Source organism: Yamadazyma tenuis, chromosome 6 (assembly GCF_029203305.1).
Source record: "Yamadazyma tenuis chromosome 6, complete sequence".
Lineage (NCBI taxonomy): Eukaryota > Fungi > Ascomycota > Pichiomycetes > Serinales > Debaryomycetaceae > Yamadazyma > Yamadazyma tenuis.
In genome coordinates this window covers 204,293-228,726 of record NC_089466.1, presented here as the reverse complement: position 1 = coordinate 228,726, position 24,434 = coordinate 204,293, and the positions used below count along the sequence as shown (strand labels likewise).

The following is a 24,434-nucleotide window of genomic DNA, read 5'->3' as shown; positions in this document are numbered from 1 at the left end:
CAGATATGGCTTCGTACCGCAAGCACGTCCCGTAGAAAATAACATAGATAATATCTGGACCAACAGTACTGTATGGGTCAGCCCTTCTAACCCCTGCACCCACCATAAACAGACCCATACACCCAAGGTCATTAGCCTCTCCCCTATTGGGCCGATACATACGAAGGGCCTCTTCTAAAAGGGGAGAAAAATGAAACTAAAGCCGATAGCCCGTACGACATGCAGCCCAAAAAAAACCGGCGACATGCGATATCAGAGGTTCGCTGATCACCGAGGCAACTGGAGAATTCACACGAGTGCTCCAACAAATAGACACCATGATGATTACATTGATGTTAACATGAAGGGGAGTTCAGTTAGGACACTGAAGAATAGTAGGCATCGGTTGGCCTCCTGTAAACCCTGAACTCAACTCGCTTACAGGGAAGAATAGGCTATTTTCTTTTTGGGTCGTGTGCGCGCCTCCGAGATAAGAGGTGCATCGACAAAAACATGCAGCAGGGACCAGACATATTTAATATAGTGGAAAAAATTTTACAAAGAAGTTTTGTTGTAACTACTATGTTTTACTACGAAGCATCTACAAAGCGCCGTTTTATCCAATGTGCATGTGCCATTCTCTGGTGCTTATTAGCCGGAGGCCCAATTTTCGGGTTTGCTGCGTTGAAGCCAGTGTTAATTAGGGAAGGAGTTTACGAACTGGTGTGTGATATCCAGACAGATGCCGTCAGAGGTATGTTTGACTTCGAGGCCCCCCAGTCATTGACGAGCCTCTTATTGGGCCAGGCTGTTGGTGTTCAAGAAGAACAAACAGTGGCCAAGTGTGTTGCTCAGGACTTGAAGTTGAACATGATGTTCACAGTGGGGGCTGTTGTCACCAATGTTTCGGCCCTTGTGATTGGGAAACTCTTGGACGACTTCGGTCCACGGTTCTGTGGCCTGGTGGGAGCGTTCTTTTTGTTTTTGGCGTGCTTTGTGTTCATCTTTGCCAGTCAAATCGACAAGTCTTTTATCGGTCCATACTTTGACCCTTACTTGGTAGGATATGCTTCCATGGCCTTGGGAGGCCCCTTCTCCTACATCTCACAGTTCCAGTTATCCAACTCGTTTCCCAAGAAGTCGGGAACCGTGTTGGCATTGTTGACGGGTGCGTTCGATGCTTCTTCAGCTGTGTTTTTGGTTTACCGTATTTTCTACAATCGTTCCAACGGAGTCTTCACCATCAACAAATTTTTCCAATGCTACATCCTTGTGCCAGTATTCATCGCTGTGTGTCAAGTGTTTGTGATGGAAAAGGACTCGTACAAGACGCCTCCTGAAACTGACTTGTGTGTGGATGATGTGCCAGATGGATTAGCGTCTTCTGCCGCACCCATCAGCGAAACAGACCCATTGTTGAATGGAGAAAACCACCCGGTCGGACATCACAGAAGAGACTCGATTGGAGATGCCTTGAAACAGCCTTACGCCGAGGAAGGAGAAGCCAACCTTGTAAAATACTCGGGAGGAATCTTTGGGATTTTACACGGTTATTCGGCTCAGTACCAGTTGAGAACCCCATGGTTCTACCTCATGTGCTTGTTTGCAACCATCCAGATGTTGCGGTTGAACTACTTTGTCGCCACCATCAGCACCCAATACACGTACTTGTTGTCATCGGTGGCGTTGTCGGAGAAGTTGGTGAAGTTCTTCGATGTGGCCTTGCCATTAGGAGGAGTACTTTCGATTCCGTTTGTGGGGTTGTTTTTGGACTCTTGCTCCACCGTGACGGTGTTGGCCGGGTTGTTGGGAATTTCGCTTATCATTGGAGCATTGGGATTGACCACCCACTATGTTACGCTTTTCATTAATGTGTGTTTGTTTGTGGTGTACAGACCATTTTTCTACACCTCAGTTTCTGACTTCTGTGCCAAGGTGTTTGGCTTTGACACGTTCGGAACTGTATACGGGGCCATCATTTGCACGTCGGGGATCATCAACTTCTCGCAGAGTGTCTTGGATAAATGGACTCATACCACTTTTAAGATGAACCCTACGCCCATCAATGTTATTTTGGTGGTGCTCACGGCGCTTATTGGCGGGGTCAACGTAGCATATGTCAATGCTGAGACCGAGTTGTACAAGAAGAGAAAGCAGGCGCAGTTGTCGCAAGCGTCTGCCTAGACCTTAAGTAAATAGCATAAAATCACTAGACTCGTATTTTTTACTTTTGACTTTTTGCACCGTTTTTCTCGCTCTTATCTGCGAGCAGAGAAAAAAGGATAATTTAATTTTGTGGAGCCGGGCGTATATTTTGAGAGGAACAACGTTAAATTTACCGATTGGACCTTCACTACCTCGCCAATTACACCACTAAGCCGAAGCAAATCCATTTATCCCCTCGGGTGTTTTTTCTAACCGTCTGTAACCTCCTCCACTAAACCAAACAATGTCATTGGCTCACGAGGCTGGTTCCAAGACCCTGATAAAACCATCACTTTTACACGCGGGGAGTGCCCCCGACCTTGTCTCCGACCAACGGCGTGCGTCGGATGATAGTCGGGCCACCAAGAGCGAAGGCTCTCACGCGGCGGCCGATGATGAAGACTCTTCGGATCTGGACGTTGATCTACTCGACTACTTACAAAAAGTCGACTACACATACCGCAGTATCAAGCTTAGGGTGGGTGACAAAGAAACACATATAAGTGCTGCTCGCCAGAACTATGAGAAACGTGTGTCGTTTGATACCGTGAACCTCAAGTTCGAAGCAGACCTGTCAGAAAATGAACTTGACGATTGGGGCTTTGAAACCGCGGGCCATGAGGCCGACTTGGAAAGAGGTCGGCGCATGTCGCGGGCCTCGCCCAGCCTGTCGCCACTCCAGTCGCCATCAACGTCCCCTACTAGGAGAGTAGTGTCTCCTGCTCTTGACATCTCTAACGGACTCCAGTTGACCCGGTTTTTGTCCAACTATGCCGGGCCCAGCTATCCCACCACTCCAATTATTACACACAACGGGTGCACGTTCACCAAGATGCACCGGCAGTTTGACGACTTGGTGGTGGGCAAGTTGAATAATAAGCAGCACAACTTCTTGAAACCGATCCTTCCTAACCGGGTGATTTTGGTGTATATATCGGCAAGAAAGCATACGTGGGTGGCATTGGATTGGGTGTTGAGCAAGTTCATTGAGAACGGAGACCTGGTGATTATTGTGTCTGCCATCGACCTGCCCAGTCTCACGAAGAAGAGGAAATTCTCCAATTTCAGTGGCAAGGAGACGGCCATGACCAAGAGGATGCGACTTAGACAGAGAAACCGGCCCGAGTTTGTCAAGGTCATCGCTAAACACATCATGAGTTACGCCATGGAGGTGATAAACCCAGATGTCATTGCCAAGGTATCTATTGAGTTGGCTGTTGGAAAGCCCAAGAAGGTGCTCCAGGAAATGTACAAGTTGTATGAGCCAAATATCGTGGCCACCGGCACCAAACCCAGCACTCGTATCGGGGCTCCACTCCGATCATGGGCTTCTTCGAAAATTACTGATAGGCTCGTGAAGAACTACCCGTTGCCAGTGATAATTACCCCAGCCATTCACATGGGCCCCTTTGAAAAGAGTCTTGAGAAACAGATAAATATGAGATATAACGATGTGGGCCAGGATGTGATTCAAGAGACGGATGAAGGGACAGACGATGTGTTGTTATTGTCCAAGCAATCAGGCTTGGATAAAGATGAAGATGAAGATGAAGATGAAGACGAAGAAGACCGTGCTTCCTTCAGCTCCATTTCGTCAGAAGAGTCATACTCGTCATTCACAGAGATCACCAAGGCTTATGCCCGTCACAAAAAGTTGGTTCGCACCAAGATGCAAGAACTTGAACTGAACCGATACCAAGGAAGCTACTTTTCAGATACCCTTGGGGTACTTTCCGATAGCTCTGCAACTTTCTGTCGAGAAGTAAACTCAATCGACCCTGATTTTAGAGGTAGGGGCGCCAAGCTTGCTCGACTTCTTACTGGATCCACCCGGTTTGGAGTATCCCCATTTAAGACCAAGTCTTTATTGGCCCCATTGGAAAAGGTTAAAACCGATGCAAGCCTGCTGCTGTATGTGCCGAAGGTATCATACAAAGATTTGAAACGTAGATTGAAAGAAAAAGAGATGATTGCTCGACAAGAGCAGAACACTCCAACCATCAATGTGATTTCACCTCCCAAGAGCCCCAAACAAAGTGCCACCTCCAGTGGTATTTCGTCTCCACCAAAGCAAACACTTAAGTTTGTGAACCTAGAAACTCCCAAGAAATCCACCAAAAGCCTGAGGCTCAAGGATTTCTCTACGATCCAAAAGTCGTTTTCCCATGATGGAGACGAAGGTTCACGAGATACCAGACCTTGTTTAGAGCCATTAAAGTCCCACCCGGACTTGCACACGATGTACGATACGTCGAGCGGCAACCAGCCCACGGAAGCAAAGGAGCCTAAGAAACGTAGCAAGCGGTTCTGGAAGTTGTTCCTGTCCGGTTGATGTGAATAGAAGCATTCAAATATTTGTTATAAATAAACCGTGCGACTTAATGCGCACTTTTGGAAATATCTTATCCACAGCATGCACCTCATCTATGCGCTAACAGCGATGGTGTCGCTCCTTTCGGGAGTGATCGCCCGTGTAGATGCGTGGGTTGACTTGGGGATAGATATCAACCAACCGATGGAGGCTGGGGATAACTTCTTCGATGACTTTGTTTCAGATCCGTTCAGGGCCAAAAGAAAAGATGGCTCAGAGGGTCTTGAGGAATTTACCCCCATAAGTGCCACCATAGGCCAGTCAGAAATACAATACTTTTCATTTAATGTCAACACGTCAAGCGGAATCGGTCTGTACTACGAGTACTTGATTTTCATCACCGGGAATATCTGTTCACAGCCTGCCAATCTCACAGAGGATGATCCGAGTCTAACTGTATATTACTCATTCAATGGCAGTATGTTCCAGAACTTGGAACTAGGGGACATGGATTACTTCTCGTCGGGCTACTTCCAAGCGCTTGCCGACGTTCCTGCCACCTCCAACGTCAACGCGGTGCTATACATTGCGGTGCAAGCACCTGAGAACACGGATGCCAGCGCCGTATGGTCGTACGAAATGGGGGTGTCACAGAATGATTTGGTTTTCCAGTGGGACGACCGTAGCTGGGCGCTGTTGGTTGACACGGACGAGATATCGGCGTTGATCGTGACGGGGAACTTGTCTGATTCTTCCGGGTTCGACTCGTCAGACTATAACATTTCGCATTCACGGTACTCGCTCTTCATTTACTCGCACCAGTATAAAGACTATTTCCGTGTCTTGAATAACAGTTGGTGTGCGATTCGGAGTGGCCCGGCACTTTTCAGCTCGGACTCAGACCCGGACTTGTTCGAGTCCAGTTTCACAACCCGTGGTGGTGGGTGGCAACAGCAGTTCTACGTGGGTGGTCTCAATAAGTCAACCCAGTACATTGCGTACTTGATATCGGACTTCAGTGGACGGGACTTTGGCGGCGCCGTATACCAGCCGTTCGAGTTTAAGACGATGGACAGTGGGGCGTGTAACTTGATCTACGACCTAGATTTCTGTGACCAGGTGGCGTATTCGGTGCCCAATAGCGATGCCTATTCGAAGGAAGAGCTCAAGAGTCTTTTTGACGACCGGGCCCGTAGCTTGTACGCCAACTTCAGTCGGGTGATGCAGCAGATTCCATGTGATGAATCAGACGTCCTGGCATTTCTGCCGTTCCGTACGTGTGACGACTGCGCTGATAGCTACAAAAACTGGCTTTGTGCGGTGACAATTCCTCGTTGTTCCACAAGAAACATTACCGGGTACCGAGAAACCGAGCCAGGAGACTCACGAAACTCCTGGATCAACGACGTACTCGACCCGGACCTCATGTACTACGAGATGCTTCCGTGCTTGAACGTGTGTGAGGCCATAGTGCGCGATTGTCCTGCTGAACTAGGATTTGGGTGTCCGAACTTCAACCGGACGGTGCTCTCGTACTACTGGGAGGACCCTGACGAAGAGTACCCGACGTGCAATTTTGTGGGTAAGACGGCGACGACCAAGAGTGCTGCACCCCCACGCTACCTCGTCAACTATGCATTGGCCTTCGCCACGGTGTTGGTGTTGGCACTTTTATAGGGTTTTAATCAACGGTTTATGTAAGTGCGCACCGTAAAAAAAACTTTCGAACGCGTACTATCTCAACATTATTCACCATGGAGAAGAATAAAGAGAACTTACCATGGTAAGTACAAAATGATCAGAAAACTACTACAGCTGACGTACTAACATATTAAAGGGTGGAGAAGTATAGACCTGAGACCTTGGATGAAGTGTATGGTCAATCTGAAATTGTTGATACCGTTCGCAAGTTTGTGCAAGAGGGTAAACTTCCTCATTTACTATTCTATGGGCCTCCGGGGACCGGGAAAACGTCCACCATCATTGCATTAGCACGAGAGATCTATGGACCCAAGTACAAGAACATGGTGTTGGAGTTGAACGCTTCGGATGATAGAGGTATCGATGTGGTGAGAAACCAGATCAAAGACTTTGCTTCCACCATGCAAATCTTTAGTAAAGGCTTTAAGTTGATTATCTTGGACGAAGCAGACGCCATGACATCGGTTGCTCAAAACGCCTTGAGAAGAATCATCGAAAAGTATACCAAGAACACTCGGTTCTGTATTTTGGCCAACTACTCCCACAAGTTGAACCCAGCGTTGGTGTCCAGGTGTACTCGCTTCCGGTTTCAACCTATCCACACCGATGCCATACGGGAAAGATTGAAGAACGTGGTTATCAAGGAGAAGATCACCATCAAGCCAGATGCCATTGAGTCACTTTTGACGTTGTCCCAAGGAGATATGAGAAGAGCCTTGAATGTGCTACAAAGTTGTAAGGCATCTTTGGATAATCCTGACGACGAAATTGACGAGGAAATGATATATAACTGCATAGGTGCTCCCCAGCCAAAGGATGTGGAAACCGTGTTGGACTCGATCTTGAAAGACGATTGGACTACTGCTTATTTAACAATGGACAAGTTCAAGAGAGTCAAGGGGTTGGCGTTGATAGACTTGCTTGAGGGGTTCGTTGGAATATTGAACAAGTATGAATTGGACAAGCAGACGAAAATCAAGATCTTGAAGGGCTTGAGTGAAGTTGAGTACGGTATTTCGAAGGGGGGAAACGATAAGATTAACTCGAGTGCCATTATCGGTGTGATAAAAGACGCATTTGAGAGCCAGGTGGTTGAGGTATAATAGTTCAAAGCCAGTGTAGAGTGGTACAATACACAATAATGTTGTCAGAAACAGTGTGAAGTAGTATAATATACATTAATAATGGTAAAGTAGCTTTTATGGGTGCACAGACGAGTTATTTGCAGCCAGTGCGCACAAAAAAAAAATTGAACATCAGGGATGAGACAAGGTCCCACATCAATACACTTGAGTGGTGGACCCGATTGTGTGGACCCACTTGAAGATCCCGACTTTCAGCATCGATTAGGCACCCTCCGACAGCTTCAGGAGGTGTTTCCAGAGAAGCCTCGCCGTGTGCTAGCACTCACCATTAAATCGCATCCGGCAGCTCTGATTGAGGAACTTGTGCAATTGGTTCTTACTAGCCACGAACCCGACCAAAATTACCCCCATGAGGTATACATTCTTCTAGAAATGTTTCCCAACATGAGCTTGGGCACGTTGAATGCGGCCTTTGTAACAAACGGTTCAAATATGGATTTGGCTGTGTTAAACTTGGTAGGAAACGAAGTGGTTGGCAGTGCAGGATTTCCATGTTCATTAGGCCAGATTGTTCGGACCACAGGAATGGATGAGGCGACGTGCAAGAAGTACTTGGATCTCAACAAAGGTGATTACGGCAAGTCATTCATCGAATTGGTGATAAATGAGGTGGACTTGGGTAGTTCCGAGTCTGCTACTCGTTCGCGAGTGAACAGAGGATACAACTGCAAAACCCAGTATGTGTATGACGAGGGCCTACCAGAATTCCGGGAATTGGAGGACTTTTACAACACCAATCCTGATTTCAGACTTATCAGCAAACCGTTTTTGAAAAAGCTCTTGGTGATGTTCAAAGGGGATCTCAACAAGACGGTTGAGATGGTTGGAGTCATCATAACGGCAATGTATGAACGGCAGACTTTCGCAGGCGAATGGTTTACAGGTGAAGAGATGCCCAAACTCTCTGGTCCCAAGGAGAAGCTTGGATCCAAAGTGGACGTTTTGAAGATACCCAAGGCCGGACAGAGACTCCTTCAACAGACCGAGGCCAAGGGATTGCAGAGGATTCCAAACCGTGGAGTACAGACGTCATTGTCCCCAGTTTCCAAAATCTCACATCTCCACAGCATTGATCTCCACATGATGGGCGTGTCCGATGCCATGCAAGCCACCACTATGGCCCTTCGTGACTGGTGGGCACAGGAGCAACAGGAACGGATTGAGGACGGCAAGTTGAGTCACTATGGAACAAAAGCTCAGTTTGTAGAACCGTTGAGGGTGGTAACGGGACGAGGAATTCATTCTGCACAAGGCTATTCTCGTATCAAGGTGTCGGTAGGCAAGTACCTTGCTAGTCATATGTATATGTACACCGAAGAGACATGGGGATACATTATTTTGGGAAAACGAAAAGATTCTGGATGAATTTAACCTAAAAGGTGTAAAAGGTGTAAAATGTGCATGGCTAAAATTTTGAGTTTTGCATGAAGCATGAATAAAAGCATACACTTTGGAAAATTAAAAATGGGAAATTTAGGGTGTTGTAAAGCCATAACTCCGCTATATATGATATATTTAAGTTTAATACTACAAACCCCGTATCTGTGGTAGGTTGTAGGTTGCGTTGTCACCCTGGCGGGTAGTCTATGCAGTGGAGGCAGGACGTGTGCCGACCGTATGCGCGCGACCTACTTTTTCATGTTTGTTGAAATCAACTCAGGGAACCAAGTTACCAGCTTAATTGTATCCATTCATTTACCCCAGTTGCCCACGCACACGCGACGTACCTGTTTCTCCCAATTCAATACTCCGACCAGCAATACTCAAGCCCACTCGCGTTTCTTCTCGTTTACCTCCATTGAATGCAGCACGTCTCCCGTTTGCCTAATTAGACATATACTTTATCCGTTATTATTTTTCACCAATGTCGGACACAGTCAATAAAACCAGTTTGGGGTCGCCCTTACAGGACACCATCTCCAAGTTCGACAACATCAAAGTCGATGAGTCAAAAAATGACCATGACTCGCCCACCAGTGACATGGACATTGTTTCCATCGCTGAGAGCGACGACACTAACCACGAAAACCTCGAGTCGAGTCCGGTGCCGGCAGGAAACGGCGAGGGCTCGTTGCCCCGGATGCCTGCCACCTACGACTTTAGAGATTTGACCGACGAGAAGAGCTCAGTTGAGTCTCCCTCTTTGAAGCCAGCTTATAAGTCCACATTAGACCCCGGAGTATCCAACGACCCCAATTTTTTGGACGTCGAGTCAGCCAGTGGCACCACTACGGTGGATGCTAGTCCGCAGAAAAGCAACCAGAGCTCGTTCCAGTTTGGCAAAGTCGATAAAGAGTCTTTGGGTGAAGACCAGCATTACTATGCGAAGTACTTGGACCTGAACCATCTGCACAAAGACTCAGTCACGTCTGAGATCGACAACAATCTTCAACATGATGTGCTTGACAAGATCACCACCATTGATGACGAGAACATCGACGACATTCCCCAGGAGAAAACGCCTGATATTGACGTTGTTAGTGAGGTGGCCGACTCCGAGGGTCAGGACCTTCCAGAGTTGCAGATGGCCAACGGCCATGGCCATGACTTTGATGACAAAGAGAACGTTGGAGATGATACGTTGGAAGTCAGCCAAGATACAATTGAACCCAATGATGGAGCCGGAGCCATCGACCAGGCGAATGAACAGAAACGGGTGTTATCCGATGCCACGGTGATCCGCAGCCCACAGCTTCCTCCACCGCCACCGGTGCCTTATCATTTGCAAACTCCAAAACACTCGACCTACAGCTCTTCGGTGACGACTCCCAACCAGTCGTACCACCAGACGGCGGCCATGACGCCTGTATTGAATCAAAATGCCCGGTACGGCCCAGGCATTAGCACCACGCCCGGCTCAATTACCTCGAGTCCTCGCGAACACTTAGGGATGGGAATTACCGCCCGAGATTCCATCAATTCGTCTCCTCGTTCCAGTTCGGTTGTTTCCAATGGCAGCCGGAAACGTAAGAGTGGGTTCAAGGTGTTCAGCAACATGTTCACGAAGAACAAGCTGGTAGCATCTCCCGAGGTTAGCGCTACCAGTGTCAACATGAAGATAAGTACACCTTTCAATGCCAAACATGTGGCCCATGTGGGTGTGGACGATGACGGAACGTACACGGGTCTTCCCATTGAATGGGAGAGGTTATTGAGTGCTAGTGGGATCTCTAAGACGGAACAGTTGCAACATCCACAAGCGGTCATGGATATTGTGGCGTTTTACCAGGACAATAACGAGAATTCAGACGAAAATGCCTTCAAGAAGTTCAACTATGATCGCAACTTTTCAGCCTCATCTGTGAACAATTCTATCACACCTCCAGGCACCCCCGGAGCAGTACCGAACCAGAACCTGAGTGGAAGTGTTCGCAATGTCCTGACGCCTCTGCAAGATCACAGGAGCCGTAGTAGCAGTGTGAATGCAAACACCACTGTCCCGGCTGCATACGAACACCAGTTTATCCCATCGAGACCCGCTCCCCGCCCCCCACCACCTGGATCCACGCCTTCGATGACGTCGACATCGACGGCTGTGACTCCCGAACAACACGCCAATGTTCCTGTGTCTCCAAGCTCTCAAACTTCTCCCAGAGGAAAGTCTTTGTTTAACGGACGGTCGTTTTCATCAAAGTCGTTGAAGTCTTTGAAGAACTCCCGAAAGTTCAGTGATGGCAGTAAAATCTCGGTGCCATTCCCAACAGGCCAGTCACAAGCCCCACAGGTCCAGCCACAAGGTTCGATCCCCAAGTCTAAGTCTCATAACAATTCTTTGGTTTCGAAACTTCAACCAGTGGAAACAAAGAAGGGCCCGACCACGGCACCTATCACGTCAAGCTCCAAATTTGACGATTTTTCTGCCAAAAATCTCAAAGGACACAGGCCTCCTCCACCACCTCCACTGCAGACCAGCAAGCACATTCAAAAGCCTAGGGCACCTCCACCTCCACCTCCACCTCCACCTCCACCTCCTTCTCAGGCCGTGGAACCTCAAGTGACAACCCCCACAACAGTATCGGAGCCAGTTTCTTCACCTCCCAAACTTGCCTTGAAGTCTCCTACAAAGATTAAATCCAGGCGGGAAGAAGATACTAGCGCAGCTGATAAGAAGAAGAACCCGGTGAGGGATGCCAAACAGGCTGCGTTGATAGCTCAGAAGAAGAGAGAAGACAAAAAGCGCAAGAACCAACAGATCTTGGCTAAGTTGCAAAGCATTTGTACGAAGGGAGACCCCAACACCTTGTATACCGATTTGATGAAGGTCGGACAAGGAGCTAGCGGAGGGGTTTACATTGCACACGAAGTCAGTAACAAGTCCAGTACGGTTGCCATTAAGCAGATGAACTTAGAACAGCAGCCCAAGAAAGAATTGATCATCAATGAGATTCTTGTCATGAAGGGTAGTAAGCATCCCAATATTGTGAACTTCATTGATTCTTACCTTTACAAGGGCGACTTATGGGTGGTTATGGAGTACATGGAAGGAGGATCGTTAACCGAAATCGTCACCCACAGTGTGATGACCGAGGGCCAGATTGGAGCTGTTTGTCGAGAAACCTTGAAAGGCTTGAAATTTTTGCACAGCAAAGGTGTCATCCACAGAGATATCAAGAGTGACAACATTTTGTTGAACATTGATGGAAACATCAAAATGACCGATTTTGGGTTCTGTGCTCAAATCAACGAGATCAACCTCAAGAGAACAACCATGGTGGGTACCCCCTATTGGATGGCCCCCGAGGTGGTCAGCAGAAAGGAATATGGGCCCAAGGTGGATATCTGGTCTTTGGGAATCATGATGATTGAGATGATCGAAGGTGAACCTCCTTACTTGAATGAGACTCCTTTGAGAGCATTGTACTTGATAGCCACCAATGGTACCCCCAAATTAAAAGAACCCGAAGCTTTGAGTTACGATATTCGCAAGTTCTTGTCGTGGTGTTTACAGGTGGACTTCAACAAGCGAGCTGACGCTGACCAATTGTTAAATGATAAGTTTATTGTTGAAAGTGACGATGTTAGTCTGTTGTCGCCATTGGTTAAAATAGCTCGGATGAAAAAGGCCAGTGAGAGAGAGGACGATTAAACAATAATTGTATATATAATAATGTGTGTAACAATAATATAATCTAACCCCCCATTGAATTATGACGTAGCACTGTAAACAGCCGACAGATTATGTTCCTAATTGGGACATTGTGATGTGATCGTGTAGGGGCTATTGTTGCACAACTCGCGTTACATTGTTAACCCAAACCCAGGACCGGAGGACCGAGAACAAATACATAGAAAGTTGTTACAACAGTAGGGGTTGAAGGTGCCCGGTGAGAAGAGCTGCATTAAAGCCTGACACGGGTGATGGATAATTAGATGTATCCAATGACAGAAATTCAATTCCAACGTCGGACTTAATGTGATGTAATAACGCGCTGGAACTCGCATGTGCTTGCAGGCAGACGAACAGGTACACGGGGGCTGCGAACCAATTCCCCTTTATAACTGCGGAGGATCGGCGTGTGTGCATACAGCCACCACTCAGGGACACTTTCAACAATAGAAAAACTTTTTGTACCTTAATCATTTCCTCCTGAGTATAAATTCATCAACATACCCCTTGAATAACAAATGTACATACTTTTTTCTACTCCCTAATTAACAGTCCCACTGTGTCCATCATTTAGAAATCACCTCGCCTAGGGATCTTATAATTCCTGATCTACTTCCTATATTTGCATTACATAAAATTATCAACACACGTATTTTCCAATGAGTTTACTAATCGACTCCACATCTTTACTGACACCCACCATGTCCAGCTTGGAAGACTTGCTGCGTGTCACCAACATTGCACTCATTTCCTCTGCCGACCAGTTGAAGAACCAGGCTGTCAGCAGTGATAACGGGTTGTTATTGGACGAGAGCAATTACTCAATGGACCAAATCGGTGAATACTCGTCGCTGCCACAAACGTTAACGTTGGAGAGTGCCAGTGACTCGATATTAAGTTCGGCGGCCGATACCACCAGTAGCAGTGCTGCTTCCAGTTCACTGGGAAACTCAGGCTCATTAGAAGATAACAGTGCGGCTGCCACTCTTGATATGGTTACGGTCAAGTTGTACGTGATATTGGGGTCGTTGATGTTTGCTACGGCTGTTGTTGGCAGTGTGTGATGGGTTTATGAGTAATTAATGATGAATGAATAGTAGTAGCTATGTAGCAAATCGACATTGTTGCGTATGGATTGTAACGTGAGGTGACAGACGTTTGAAATATCGGGTGTAACGGTATCAATACCATTACGTAGACAAGGTGCTTGTGAGTTGATAGGAGTCTGAATATTACCAATAATAGTTGGTTTCATAGAATTGTCGTTTTACTGAGTGGTGTCTTGGGCCTTTAATATTTGATTTGTACGCTCGTAGAATATGCCAGTTGACACATGCTCTATAACCCCCTGTACTTGTTGTACTCTTGCCTCCATCCCTCGAAAAATGCTTTGAAAAAGTCCACTCCATTCTGTACATCCTCCAGTCCACACATGGCACGGACACTGTGCATCGACAATATGGGAAGACCAATGTCGATAACCCTTGCACCCGTAGCAGTCGCCAAATATGGTCCAATGGTGCCTCCCAGACTGGCGTCGTTTCTGATATGAAACTGTTGAAGCTTCAATTGGTTCTGACTGGTGAGTGTCTTCAATAAGTTATACCCTACATACTCACTGGCCACATGACCGTTGGCATCGATTTTGATCGTCATCCCGGTGTTGGGCAACGGATAGTGCTTGTCCAAGTATGCCGACTTGAAATTGGGGTTCATCAAATGCGTTACATCTGCCGAAAGAAGTATCGAGTTGGCAAAAACCACCGACTGCACTGGAGGCTGTTTCTTGATCACAAGGATTTTGTCGATGGTGGCATTGAGAAACTTGCCCTTCACTCCCGTACGGGTGCCACTGCCAATTTCCTCACTGTCGACCAATAGAACCATACTCAAACCGTCGTGAGCAGCTAACGAATCGGAATCATACAAATTGGCGTATTCAATAAGCCCATATATGGCAGCCCAGGAACACAAACGGTCATCCAACCGTGGGGCAAACACAAATTCTCCCTTAAGCCCCCCAATAACGGCCTTTTGCGTATCGTAAAGTTCAAGTTCAAGCTCAACAATATCGTCCACCGGAACGTCAGAGATAGAGCTCACGTACCGCAAGAGCTTCGCCAGGTGCCGGTCAGCTAAGGGATGGTCAATTGGGACTTCAGGCTCGGTGTCAAACCCTATAACCGGTACCATTTCTGTCTCGGGGTTGTACTTTGCATCCACACCAAAATGCTCTGCGAGAGACGGGACCCGGGCAATTGGCCATGGAGATGTTACCAATTTTCGGGCGTAAGTACCGTCCTTGCGGCGTATGAGAACGGCCCCACCGAGTCCCAAGTCTCGGTCGAGACGAAGATGGTCCAACCCTCCACTATATCCTGTTACACCCAAAAGCTCATATCCATCGACCTTTGGCTTCAAGCTCAGCGGCTTGAGCTTGGCGGTCAAGGCATCGATGTGGCACCCGGCAAGCCCCACACCTTGGGTGGCGGTCCACTTGCCTCCAATGACAAACGGAAGAATTGTCAAGTCGGAACGAAGGGTGTAGAACTTGCCCCCCGCATTGATCTGGGCTTCCAACTCGGGAGTTATGGGTTCTTGCTCATCAATGAACACAAATCCGTTGTCATCAAGGAGTTTGGCAAAGTGGCGGACCACATGGAAAGTAGTAGGATTCATATCTGTAAATTCGAGGTACTTATGACAAGTGGACGTAGAAGGCGAGTTTTGAGACGAGGATTGCACGGGTGCAATCACCGGGTGCTCATCATCTGTGGAAAGTTCGTCCCATGAGAGGATATCTTCTGCGTCGATGAAGGCGTATGTTTCTGGCATGAGGTATGAGTTGAAGGGATAAGTGGTTTTGCGAGATAAGCCAGCGCGAAGTTGCAAAAAGCCACAGGACCAGAGGGCATTGGGAAGATAAAGCACCAAAAAAAGTGTGATCCACATAACATTGAATTGTGGCCGTTTCCGGCATTGGAGCTGAATCCATTCAATGTGGGTTCGCTTTCGCCTTTTATACCTTTGGTTATGGTGGGTGCCATATGTTGAGTTCTCTCTCATTGCCTCTGCGCACAAAACTTGCTCGCGCTACTAGCAGTTTTCGCGTTCTTAATACTGTAACAACATGAACTCATCCACCATCACCGTCCACTGGCATGATGCCAATCAGCCGGTGTACTCGGTGCTGTTCCAGCCGGAGGTGGGGCAGACGTCGCCGTCGCCGCGTCTTGCCACCGGTGGAGGCGATAATAATGTGCGTATTTGGAGACTCTCTCCACAAAACGACAAGTCTCCAGTGCAATATCTCAGTTCTTTAAATAAGCACACCCAAGCAGTTAATTGTGTACGGTTTAGTCCCGATGGCACGCAGCTTGCTACCGCGGGCGATGATGGCACCGTGCTCATATGGACACTCTCGCCGACGCTAGTACGGGAGTTTGGTGAAGAAGACGATGGGGCCGTCGAATCATGGACGTGTCGCACGGCGATGCGGGCACTGACGCTGGAAATCTACGACGTGTGTTGGCTGCCGTGTGGCCGGTACGTGGCTGCGGGGCTGATGGACCACGCGGTGCGGTTCTACGACGTGAAACTGGGACTAATGGTGCACCAAGCGGTTGTGCACAATCACTATATCCAAGGACTCGCGTGGGATCCCCTCGGGAAGTACGTGGCGAGCCAGGCCGCCGACTGTGGGATGTGCTTGTACGAGCTTGGCGAAGACCATGACGAAAATTCTCTATTTGTCACAGAAACTTACAAGCTGTATAAGGCCGATGTGCCAGGTAAACGGCTTAGTGAGGACCCGACTGCTACCACCAAACATGCTGGTCTTTACCACCTGGAGACACTCCAGTCGTTCTTCCGCCGTCCGGCATTCTCTCCAGACGGGAACCTCTTGGCTACGGCGGCAGGGGTGTACCGGCCTGAAGCCGATGACGAGACGAATACCGTGTACATATCTGTTCGTACTGCGTTCCACCGACCGGTGGTACATTTGCCGGGGCTCAAGCGGCCGGCGGTGGCCGTACAGTTTCTGCCGTTGGTGTACGAGCGGCTGACGCCCACGGCGGTGTTTGACCTTGCCTACAAAATGGTGTTTGCGGTGGTAACACAGGACTCGGTGGTGGTGTATGACACCGAGCGGCTCGAGCCCTTGGGAGTGGTGCTGAACGTGCATTACTCGACCATCACCGACTTGGCGTGGGACCGCGATGGCCAGCGGATCATGGTGAGCAGTGCTGATGGGTTTTGTCTGGTAGTAAGGTTTGATGAGGGTATTTTCGGGAAGGTTGTAGATTTAGTACACCCATCGCCTCCAGCTGAGGTGAGAATCGCGGTGGAAACGAAGGTGGTTGACACACCCGAGCCAGCGAGTCCAGAAAAAAGTCTGGAGACTCCGGACAAGTCGCCCGGCCCGTCGATTATCAACCTACTACAGACGAAAAAGAAGGAGAAGAAGCGGGTGGCTCCGACACCCGTGGAGACGGTGGATTTGGAGACACACTAAGGAAGCACACGCTTAGCATCTAGAATTCTGTTCTAGCACCTAAAGCACCGTCTACGGAAAGCACCGCCTACGAAAAGCACCTGCCCACGGAAAGCACCGCCTACAGAAACATACAGTCCTGTCTACTGACATTGAGGACACTATATTCACAATACAAACCGAGGATTCTAACTACCTTTAGGTTCTTCACTCTTTAATCCTCTCCCCTACAAATGCTCTTCCAAGTCGTTGGCCAACAGCGTCGCCAACCGCTTTCTAGCATTCAAAATCATCTGCTGCCGTTTTCTTTGCAACTGCGTCGTTCTCTCTTGTTTGTTCGAGCCCCAACCGGCATCGGCAGAACCTTCTTCACCTTCAGCAGGATCAATACCATACTTTTCTAGCAAGTTGAACGATACGGTGCTGGGTGGGATATTGTGGGCGGAGGTATCGGCGTCGGTAGCGGCTGGTGGTGGCGCTGGGGCCGATTCGCCTGGTGGGAATGGTAATGATCCGGTTTCCATGTACCGATTAACCGTATCTTCTACCGAGCCTGAGGACTCCAAATCGTAGCGGATTTGCCCGGGGGTCAATTGGGGGGCGATGGCTTGGACCACTTCGATCATCGAGTCAGTGACCTGACGGGTAGAAGGTCTGGAACGAGTGGTGGGAGTGGAGTTGCCGTTGGAAAAGGAAGTCTGAGAAGTATGCGACGACGGGTTGTAGGAGCGGCGGACTTCCTCGATCTCGTGGGGGGTCGCGTGGGGAATGGGGGTGATGAGCCACCGGAGGAACACAAACGCTACTACAAGCGTGGCCGCAAAGATTATGGTTGAGGTTTCCATTGATGAGTGAGAAATTGGGTGCGAGTTTTACGCGGTTGGCGAGCGTTTTAGATGAGATGAAGCTGTTGCGATATCATAGATATCTTGGACTATACCGGGTTAGAGTCATTGTAGAGCCACCTTAGAGCCACCTTAGAGGTGTACATACGACTTGTATAACATTCTGTTCATAATCTCCATGCACATCTCCATCTACATACATCGTACTATCTACAGCACTCATAAAACGTAAATCACTACCCTACTTAAACTCCAACTTAAAATCCTTATCGTCATTACGCACCTTGTACAAAAAATTGGTAATCACCTCATTCTCCTTCACCAGCAGACTCAAAAAGTGCTGTTTCAAGTTATGTGACAACTCGTACTTTTCAATCTTTTCAGTCCGCTTCCCCTTATTGTGTTTCTTGGAGCTCAACGTCTTCTTGCCGATCTCGGAGTTCAATACGTCCAATTTCAAGCTCTGGCACTCGGGGAATCCCAAGTTGTACCGCTTTGAATAGTTGTTTAGCTCGTCAGCCGTAAACGCATTAAAGTCTAGTGGATCAATCTTCACTTTATCCTGGGGTCCGTTCGAATTGATGTGCTTGGATAGGAACTCTTGTTGTGCCTGTTGTTGGGCTGTCCGCGCCCGGACTCCGCGTGTGGGCTGTTTGGCCTCCGACTCTGAGTTTGATTCTCTCTTGGCCATGCTGGTGATGGGAGAGTTTGTGCGAACAATCGCGAAGCGTTAGAGAGAGACGTGCCCGTACCACCGGATCACCGAAGCTATCGGCGGAAGCCCGGCGAGCCCCTCTCGCAACTCCCTGGGAACCCCACCTCTAAATGAACCTAACGTCACCGTTTTTATAATCATCGGTTTGATACCCGTTCAAATGTGATCGACACAGTGCATGGATTGACCAAATCGATGTCGACTTCTTATCAAACTTGCTCTAAAAGGAAATATAATAACGGTCATACTCTGATTGACGTATTCTTTAGTGCAGCTATTTAGGTCATGCCGCTGGGAATGTGTTTTTTTATGGTGGGCAATACCAGGGCGGGTGGTTATGTTGCAGCCAACGCTTGGAAATATTATTTGAACCTCCCATTCCTGAAACTCACTATGCCTAGTGGCAAAATTACTGCAAAAAATCGTATGATTCTACAGGTTGACCAGGAGACTGGAATATTCATCATTGCAGTAAAGGTGCTTTCAAACTTCAGATTTGACATGTGCTTCAAGGTAAAGTATAATCCACAATTTCAAGGGGTTTAGAAATCAACCTCAAAAACAAAAGAATTTCCTATCCTGGTGTTGCCATTAAAAGCCTAGGGCAAGGTCAGCACCATGGCATCATCGTGCGCGGAAGCAGCCGTATTTTTGCAAGGCAAACGCGTGCTGGTAACCTAGCGTCTCTAATGTATGCATAAACTAACAGGCGCGCCCAAGATTCCGGCCGCCTCAAGTTGATTTCCAACCCTCAAAACCAAATAAATAATAAGACCCATATGGAGGATGCACCGGAAGGCTGCAAGCCCCTATTTTATAAGGCGCTAACTGGTGATGTATTGGTCATTTGAACATTAGGGTGGGCAACGATAGACATTGTATTCCAATATTGGCCTTTTGTATGATCGCCTCCTTATGAACTATTGTGCTGCGCGCTTGAGCCTCAGAATTGTACCTGTGCCTCAGAATTGTGCCTCCAGCCATTGAAGACTATAAAGGGTTAGTAACTGCGGAAAAAGCCGTCAAATTTCATTCGATGGTTGGTAGCGCTTTGTAGAGGTGGGCAAAAAGTCTTGTAAACCACGCTGCCAAACTTGTGACCACGTCCCCACTAGTTGTTCGCTCAACATGAAGAATGAAATAAGAAAAGCCGATGAATACTTCCTTTTCCAAAACAATAGCTTAAAAGTGCAACATAAAGCGATCAGGAAAAAAATACTCTACTTTGAGATTTTTAAATTAACTCAAATGTAGGAGTTTTATTTTCCTATTTTTATTTTATGCCTTACAGCTTTTGCAACTCTACATATCCCGCATCCGGAGAAGGGCGGTTATGGGATCACTTAAGTTTAGGAGGTTGTACACTAGTGAGTATACAGCCTGGCCAGTTGCCGTCTACAATGTACTTTTTAGCCATGAAATTGCCATAATTTCAGCTCCTTCTTAGAGGAAGTCGGAAACGTGCAGAATCTCAGTGGGCAGTTGTGTGCGCGTGCCTTCAACGCAAAAGCCCACAGGTTAATAGGTTTTTAGACAATAATCGATGTAGCCAAAAAAATTAAATCCGCTAGTATTTTATTGTTTACCTGACTCGTAAAAATACAAAACACACTATAACAGATAGTTTGAAGTGTAGAAAGTCAGGAAGTTACCAATAGAAGATCCCTGTAACACTCCCGAAGGTTTCTATCGCATCCCCATACCCTGCAGGTGTATCTCTTCCAAAACGCCTGCCAGATTAAGTCTAAATTTAGCTTACCCTTGCTGCTTAGGCGGATCATTCAGCTGCTGAATAAACACTTAGTTATTGCTAGACTGAAAGAACAGGGCAATGTATGCATGTCAATTTGTTTATCAAAATAGAAAAATTCGTGTTGGTGAGAGCGGAATAAGTGTTGTGACTCCTTCGTAGTTGTCGTCTGTTTTTTTTTATTTATAATGTAATTTTATTTTTTGAGGTTAGCGGTTTATCAATGCTTACGAATCTTGATGGATAGACAAGTTGATTTCAGACACACATGCATGATCATGGACTGGTGAATTCATTAATGGAGACTCACTTTACAAAAAAACAATGAAGGTCCGCCCGCATCCCTAAAAAATGATCATGCCACTAGTACATCCCCAAAGACTTAAGTTACTACTTTCGAAGCAAGGCAAATTATACATCACATAAAGGACTCACCTTGATTAAATGCAAGATTGGGGATATGGCGCATACGTGGCCAGGCTTATACGTTGCTGTACCATAGGAATTGTTTTATTTCTTTTTCTTGTGTTGTTTTCCGCTCAAGACAATTTAAATTTCTATTTTTTAAAATGAATTAAAATGCTTGTTTTTTTTTTCAATATTTTTAGTTCATTTAACTGCGATTAAACCTGTAGGCACCTTTCAACCTTGATGCAAAACAAATACCTCTATAAATATTAATTGATATTCCCCTGTAGATCCTGGAGTCTTTTTTTTCAACCTCAATTTATTGTTCCAAAGGCTATTATCGCCTTTCATCGAAATACATTCCTGGACTCAACTCCGTTATATCCGTTGTCATTAAACTAATTGAAAGCCCTGAATAGCTGTTTAGTAATTTGCCCCTGCAGAGCTTGTTCTTAAATTAAACTAGAGTTCCATTCAAACCTGATACACGTATTAAGGATTACTCTGCTTGCTCACTTCAACTCCGGTTTGTAACAATAGCACACCGACTGTATCAAGCAACCATTGCTTTGTACTTGTGAAGAAACTATTTGAAAACCAGACAACTGCGGCTCTGACCCTTATTTTCTTTAGCTACAACTACGGTTCCCCAAGTTCCCCCATTTTCTGTCCGAGTTCATCAGCTTAGTCATTATACTGTCTCACCCCCATCACCCGAAGTCCAACTCTCCTATCTATTACGAGACACTTTCAAAATTCCCAAATCCGCTAAAAAACCAATTATATACATCGATTACATGTATATAATCCCAGAGCTCAACAATCAGGCTAATCCCCGAAACCTCAAGATTGAAACCTACAATGGGCGCATCAAAACCTTAAAAGACGCTTTGCTCATCCTTGAAGGATCTCGGCTTGGCTACCTTCCTAAAATCAAACGTCGTCTTAATGGCCTTGAACGGGAATTTATCAAGCCCAACACCGTCTTCGCTTGGAACGAAACTGAATGTGGTATGAAGCGGTGGACCGACGGTAAGAACTGGTCTGCTTCCAAAGTCCTTGGTCCATTTTTGGTTTATAAAGAATTGGATTCCGACAAGGCAACAATCAAAAAAAATGGTCTTATTAAGCAGAGCTTTTCCTTAACCACCAAGCAACACGAAAAACTCCATTTAATCGGTTACTACCAAGACATCGAAGATGCTGATATTCCGTGTCCATCGACAGACCCTCGTTTAAAGGATTTGAAGTTGAACGGGAACATCTACCAGGAATATTTATTGTACTACGACCAGTACCTGAACTATGAGCAGGCTGAGCAACCGGTGTTGATGTACTCAGGCTATCCATACGCGGTGTCGTACTACCAGCCCGGCTTGGCCCCGGCTGGCGTGGCTCCCGTATCGGCCCCGTCTTCAATTCTGGCTCCATCAGCCATGTCAGCACCTTCATCGATTTCGGGTCCTACGCCCACACAGCTCCCAGTGAACCACTCACCCAGCGTGTCCAACATACCGTACCAGTCTCTTATGGGTTTGCGGACCATGCGTTCACTGGTACAAGGTCTGCCGGTAACGGTGGCCGAACCGCACCCGCACCCACTGTTTCAAGCCCATCAGCCTCAACAATACCACTATCCTACCCAACAGGGCCAGTATCTCCCCCCACAGCTGCCATACTATCAATACTCGGTCTATCCCGGGTATTTTTATTCCACCGGGAACACGGTGGATGCCTCGGTGCCAGAGGCCTATCAACATTCACATCTCGACAGATTCCCAGCGATTCCTCGCTCTAAGGCTCCAGAAGTCGTGGGGGGGATATATGCTTCTACGGTAGCTGGAGGGAAGAAATCTCCCACCACTCGTATTGGTGATAATGAAACATTAAAGATCCTTGATAAGGGTTTTCTGAGTAAATAGGTATTAGTGATTAATGAATTGAATAATGTATAATGTGCTATCTACCAGACCAGACACTGGGCGCGTTTGAAGCCCGATCCGAGGTCCCGGTCGATTTATTTTTTCTCTTTTACTGCATGCATAAGCAACAAAGATGCATAATCTAATAAATACAACATATGAATAAAGAACTGGGGATCTCCTATGCAGTGAAACCACACTTTGTTTTCGATTTGCTCCATCCATTATCAAGCGCCGCATTTTTGGGTATTGTTCTCATCGGTTTTAAAAAGATGTTGGCCCGCGGCGGCAAATGAGACTAATAACTAGCTATGGTTTGCAAGCCTTGCCACGGCGATCTGGCTAAATTTTGGTTATTTTGATGCTCGCCCTGACCGAGCCTCCAGCAACTGGGATCTTCGCAATAAACTTGTAGGCTACTAACCGTATTCCCCAATCAGTGAGCAACTTTAAAATATCTGGGTGCGAGCATTCCCTATTCAGCCTATGCAGAAAGATCTTCGACCTGCTTATAGATGTTCAGCCCCGATATATTATTTTTGTTCTTCCTACCTCTAGGTCAAGCACACCGGCTAATAAACTCACCGCCTCGCTACACGCGCCTGAAACACTTTGTTTTATTAAGCTGTCAGTTTGGTGTCAACTCCAAATTCACCCTCGTAAGTATTTAATCCGCTTTTGGATAAGATACGAAATGCTCTTGTAGATGCCTGCAGTGATAAGGCCTTTGGCGCTTTGTACCACCGCGGGGTATGACACAGTTTTGCGTAACGCCTGTGCCATTTGATGTTGAAGTTGCGGAGATTGTGCAAGTTGGGCAAGTGTTTGGCCACTGTTGCTTTGCAAAACCAGCCGAAAATGTTTGGGCAATTGTAAAAGGAGCTCATGACGGGAATGGGATCCAATTGTGACGCGGATCTGGCCCGCTGGTTCGTCGATCTGTAGCAACTGTCTGGATTTCAAACCGTTCAAAACCGGTCCATAAATCCGGTCAAACCTATCATATTGTTTGCTGACAATATTTCTTACCTTGTTGGGGTTTTCTCCTCCCACCGACATCCGCGGATCGCCTAAGTATGACAACAGGGTAATGGTCTCGTAAAGTGCGGTTTTGGTGAAGTTGGAGGTGTTGAGTAATAACACCGCAACCACCATCGCACTGTGGAGATTATACTCATTTAGCTTGGCAAGGGTTCCGTCACCGCCAATGAAGCGTACCGGCTTTTGGAGCCGTCCCGCAAGGAACATATTCCGCCACTCAACGATATCTTGAATGGCGGTCGATTCACTCACAATACCGTATTTGATCACGTGACCATCCATGTGCACAAATGGCATAAAGTAGAGCCCGGGCCCCCACAGCTGCACCCAGTCAATGGCACGCACACCAAGGTATTTTAAGGCTGAGTAGTGGTGTGGATACTTATTAAGGTTTTGGCGGTGGAATGCACTGGTGGAATCCACCACGTGAACTAGGTCGATCTGCGGCCTGGAGCCACTGCCGTAGCCCGCCTGCTCAAACACGCCAGAGCCGTACCCTATGGAGGTGCTGGTCCCATCAAAATGGTTTACCAAGCCCGTAAGCGTGCCTGACTTACAAGATGTGTCATGGTCAGCTTTGTCACTGAGGCCGCGAGAAGTACTGGCAATTGTTTTGCAGATGAGCCGGGCCTCATCGTAGCCACCACTAGCGAGTCGTGCCACCGTCGCCGTCTCCATTCCTCGCTGTACGGCCCTACCCGACGTCCACACAGCCCGTCGTACCATTTGTCTCATTCTGCTGTAACCTGAAGGTTGAAAATTGGTCCTCCACAAAACCGCGATGTCTGCACGCACGACCGGCAGCCCAAT

At 47.3% G+C, this 24,434-nt stretch overlaps 13 protein-coding genes across 13 annotated transcripts; 9 read left to right on the top strand and 4 right to left on the bottom strand. All coding sequences in view use genetic code 12, as the record gives it.

Annotated features, from left to right (window-relative positions):
* Positions 1-561: 561 nt before the first annotated feature.
* PSN45_004325 (uncharacterized protein) lies at positions 562-2,163 on the top strand (the record flags this gene model as incomplete). The annotated part of the gene is made up of 1 exon (XM_006687125.2): positions 562-2,163. One exon carries the CDS (start codon positions 562-564, stop codon positions 2,161-2,163), a length of 1,602 nt encoding a protein of 533 aa, XP_006687188.1.
* A 265-nt stretch (positions 2,164-2,428) lies between these two features.
* Positions 2,429-4,516, top strand: PSN45_004324 (uncharacterized protein; the record flags this gene model as incomplete). The annotated part of the gene is made up of 1 exon (XM_006687126.1): positions 2,429-4,516. The coding sequence occupies one exon, from the start codon at positions 2,429-2,431 to the stop codon at positions 4,514-4,516; it is 2,088 nt and encodes a 695-aa protein (XP_006687189.1).
* Positions 4,517-4,624: 108 nt separating this feature from the next.
* On the top strand, positions 4,625-6,172 carry MID1 (stretch-activated cation channel mid1; the record flags this gene model as incomplete). The annotated part of the gene is made up of 1 exon (XM_006687127.2): positions 4,625-6,172. The coding sequence occupies one exon, from the start codon at positions 4,625-4,627 to the stop codon at positions 6,170-6,172; it is 1,548 nt and encodes a 515-aa protein (XP_006687190.2).
* A 77-nt stretch (positions 6,173-6,249) lies between these two features.
* RFC3 (Subunit of heteropentameric Replication factor C (RF-C)) lies at positions 6,250-7,299 on the top strand (the record flags this gene model as incomplete). The annotated part of the gene is made up of 2 exons (XM_006687128.1): positions 6,250-6,278; positions 6,333-7,299. The coding sequence occupies 2 exons, from the start codon at positions 6,250-6,252 to the stop codon at positions 7,297-7,299; spliced, it is 996 nt and encodes a 331-aa protein (XP_006687191.1).
* Positions 7,300-7,713: 414 nt separating this feature from the next.
* Positions 7,714-8,706, top strand: PSN45_004321 (uncharacterized protein; the record flags this gene model as incomplete). Its single annotated transcript, XM_066158267.1, has 1 exon — positions 7,714-8,706. The coding sequence occupies one exon, from the start codon at positions 7,714-7,716 to the stop codon at positions 8,704-8,706; it is 993 nt and encodes a 330-aa protein (XP_066014364.1).
* A 499-nt stretch (positions 8,707-9,205) lies between these two features.
* Positions 9,206-12,427, top strand: STE20 (signal transducing kinase of the PAK; the record flags this gene model as incomplete). Its single annotated transcript, XM_066158266.1, has 1 exon — positions 9,206-12,427. One exon carries the CDS (start codon positions 9,206-9,208, stop codon positions 12,425-12,427), a length of 3,222 nt encoding a protein of 1,073 aa, XP_066014363.1.
* Positions 12,428-13,149: 722 nt separating this feature from the next.
* On the top strand, positions 13,150-13,512 carry PSN45_004319 (uncharacterized protein; the record flags this gene model as incomplete). Its single annotated transcript, XM_066158265.1, has 1 exon — positions 13,150-13,512. The coding sequence occupies one exon, from the start codon at positions 13,150-13,152 to the stop codon at positions 13,510-13,512; it is 363 nt and encodes a 120-aa protein (XP_066014362.1).
* Positions 13,513-13,786: 274 nt separating this feature from the next.
* On the bottom strand, positions 13,787-15,283 carry LAP4 (vacuolar aminopeptidase 1; the record flags this gene model as incomplete). Its single annotated transcript, XM_006687132.2, has 1 exon — positions 13,787-15,283. One exon carries the CDS (start codon positions 15,281-15,283, stop codon positions 13,787-13,789), a length of 1,497 nt encoding a protein of 498 aa, XP_006687195.2.
* A 295-nt stretch (positions 15,284-15,578) lies between these two features.
* CAC2 (Chromatin assembly factor 1 subunit) lies at positions 15,579-16,964 on the top strand (the record flags this gene model as incomplete). The annotated part of the gene is made up of 1 exon (XM_006687134.1): positions 15,579-16,964. The coding sequence occupies one exon, from the start codon at positions 15,579-15,581 to the stop codon at positions 16,962-16,964; it is 1,386 nt and encodes a 461-aa protein (XP_006687197.1).
* A 206-nt stretch (positions 16,965-17,170) lies between these two features.
* On the bottom strand, positions 17,171-17,788 carry CUE1 (coupling of ubiquitin conjugation to ER degradation; the record flags this gene model as incomplete). Its single annotated transcript, XM_006687387.1, has 1 exon — positions 17,171-17,788. The coding sequence occupies one exon, from the start codon at positions 17,786-17,788 to the stop codon at positions 17,171-17,173; it is 618 nt and encodes a 205-aa protein (XP_006687450.1).
* Positions 17,789-18,029: 241 nt separating this feature from the next.
* On the bottom strand, positions 18,030-18,479 carry PSN45_004315 (uncharacterized protein; the record flags this gene model as incomplete). The annotated part of the gene is made up of 1 exon (XM_006687135.1): positions 18,030-18,479. One exon carries the CDS (start codon positions 18,477-18,479, stop codon positions 18,030-18,032), a length of 450 nt encoding a protein of 149 aa, XP_006687198.1.
* A 2,979-nt stretch (positions 18,480-21,458) lies between these two features.
* On the top strand, positions 21,459-22,583 carry PTH2 (Gluconate transport-inducing protein; the record flags this gene model as incomplete). Its single annotated transcript, XM_066158264.1, has 2 exons — positions 21,459-22,209; positions 22,507-22,583. The coding sequence occupies 2 exons, from the start codon at positions 21,459-21,461 to the stop codon at positions 22,581-22,583; spliced, it is 828 nt and encodes a 275-aa protein (XP_066014361.1).
* A 651-nt stretch (positions 22,584-23,234) lies between these two features.
* On the bottom strand, positions 23,235-24,359 carry TAM41 (Mitochondrial translocator assembly and maintenance protein 41; the record flags this gene model as incomplete). Its single annotated transcript, XM_006687137.2, has 1 exon — positions 23,235-24,359. The coding sequence occupies one exon, from the start codon at positions 24,357-24,359 to the stop codon at positions 23,235-23,237; it is 1,125 nt and encodes a 374-aa protein (XP_006687200.1).
* Between the last annotated feature and the right edge of the window lie 75 nt (positions 24,360-24,434).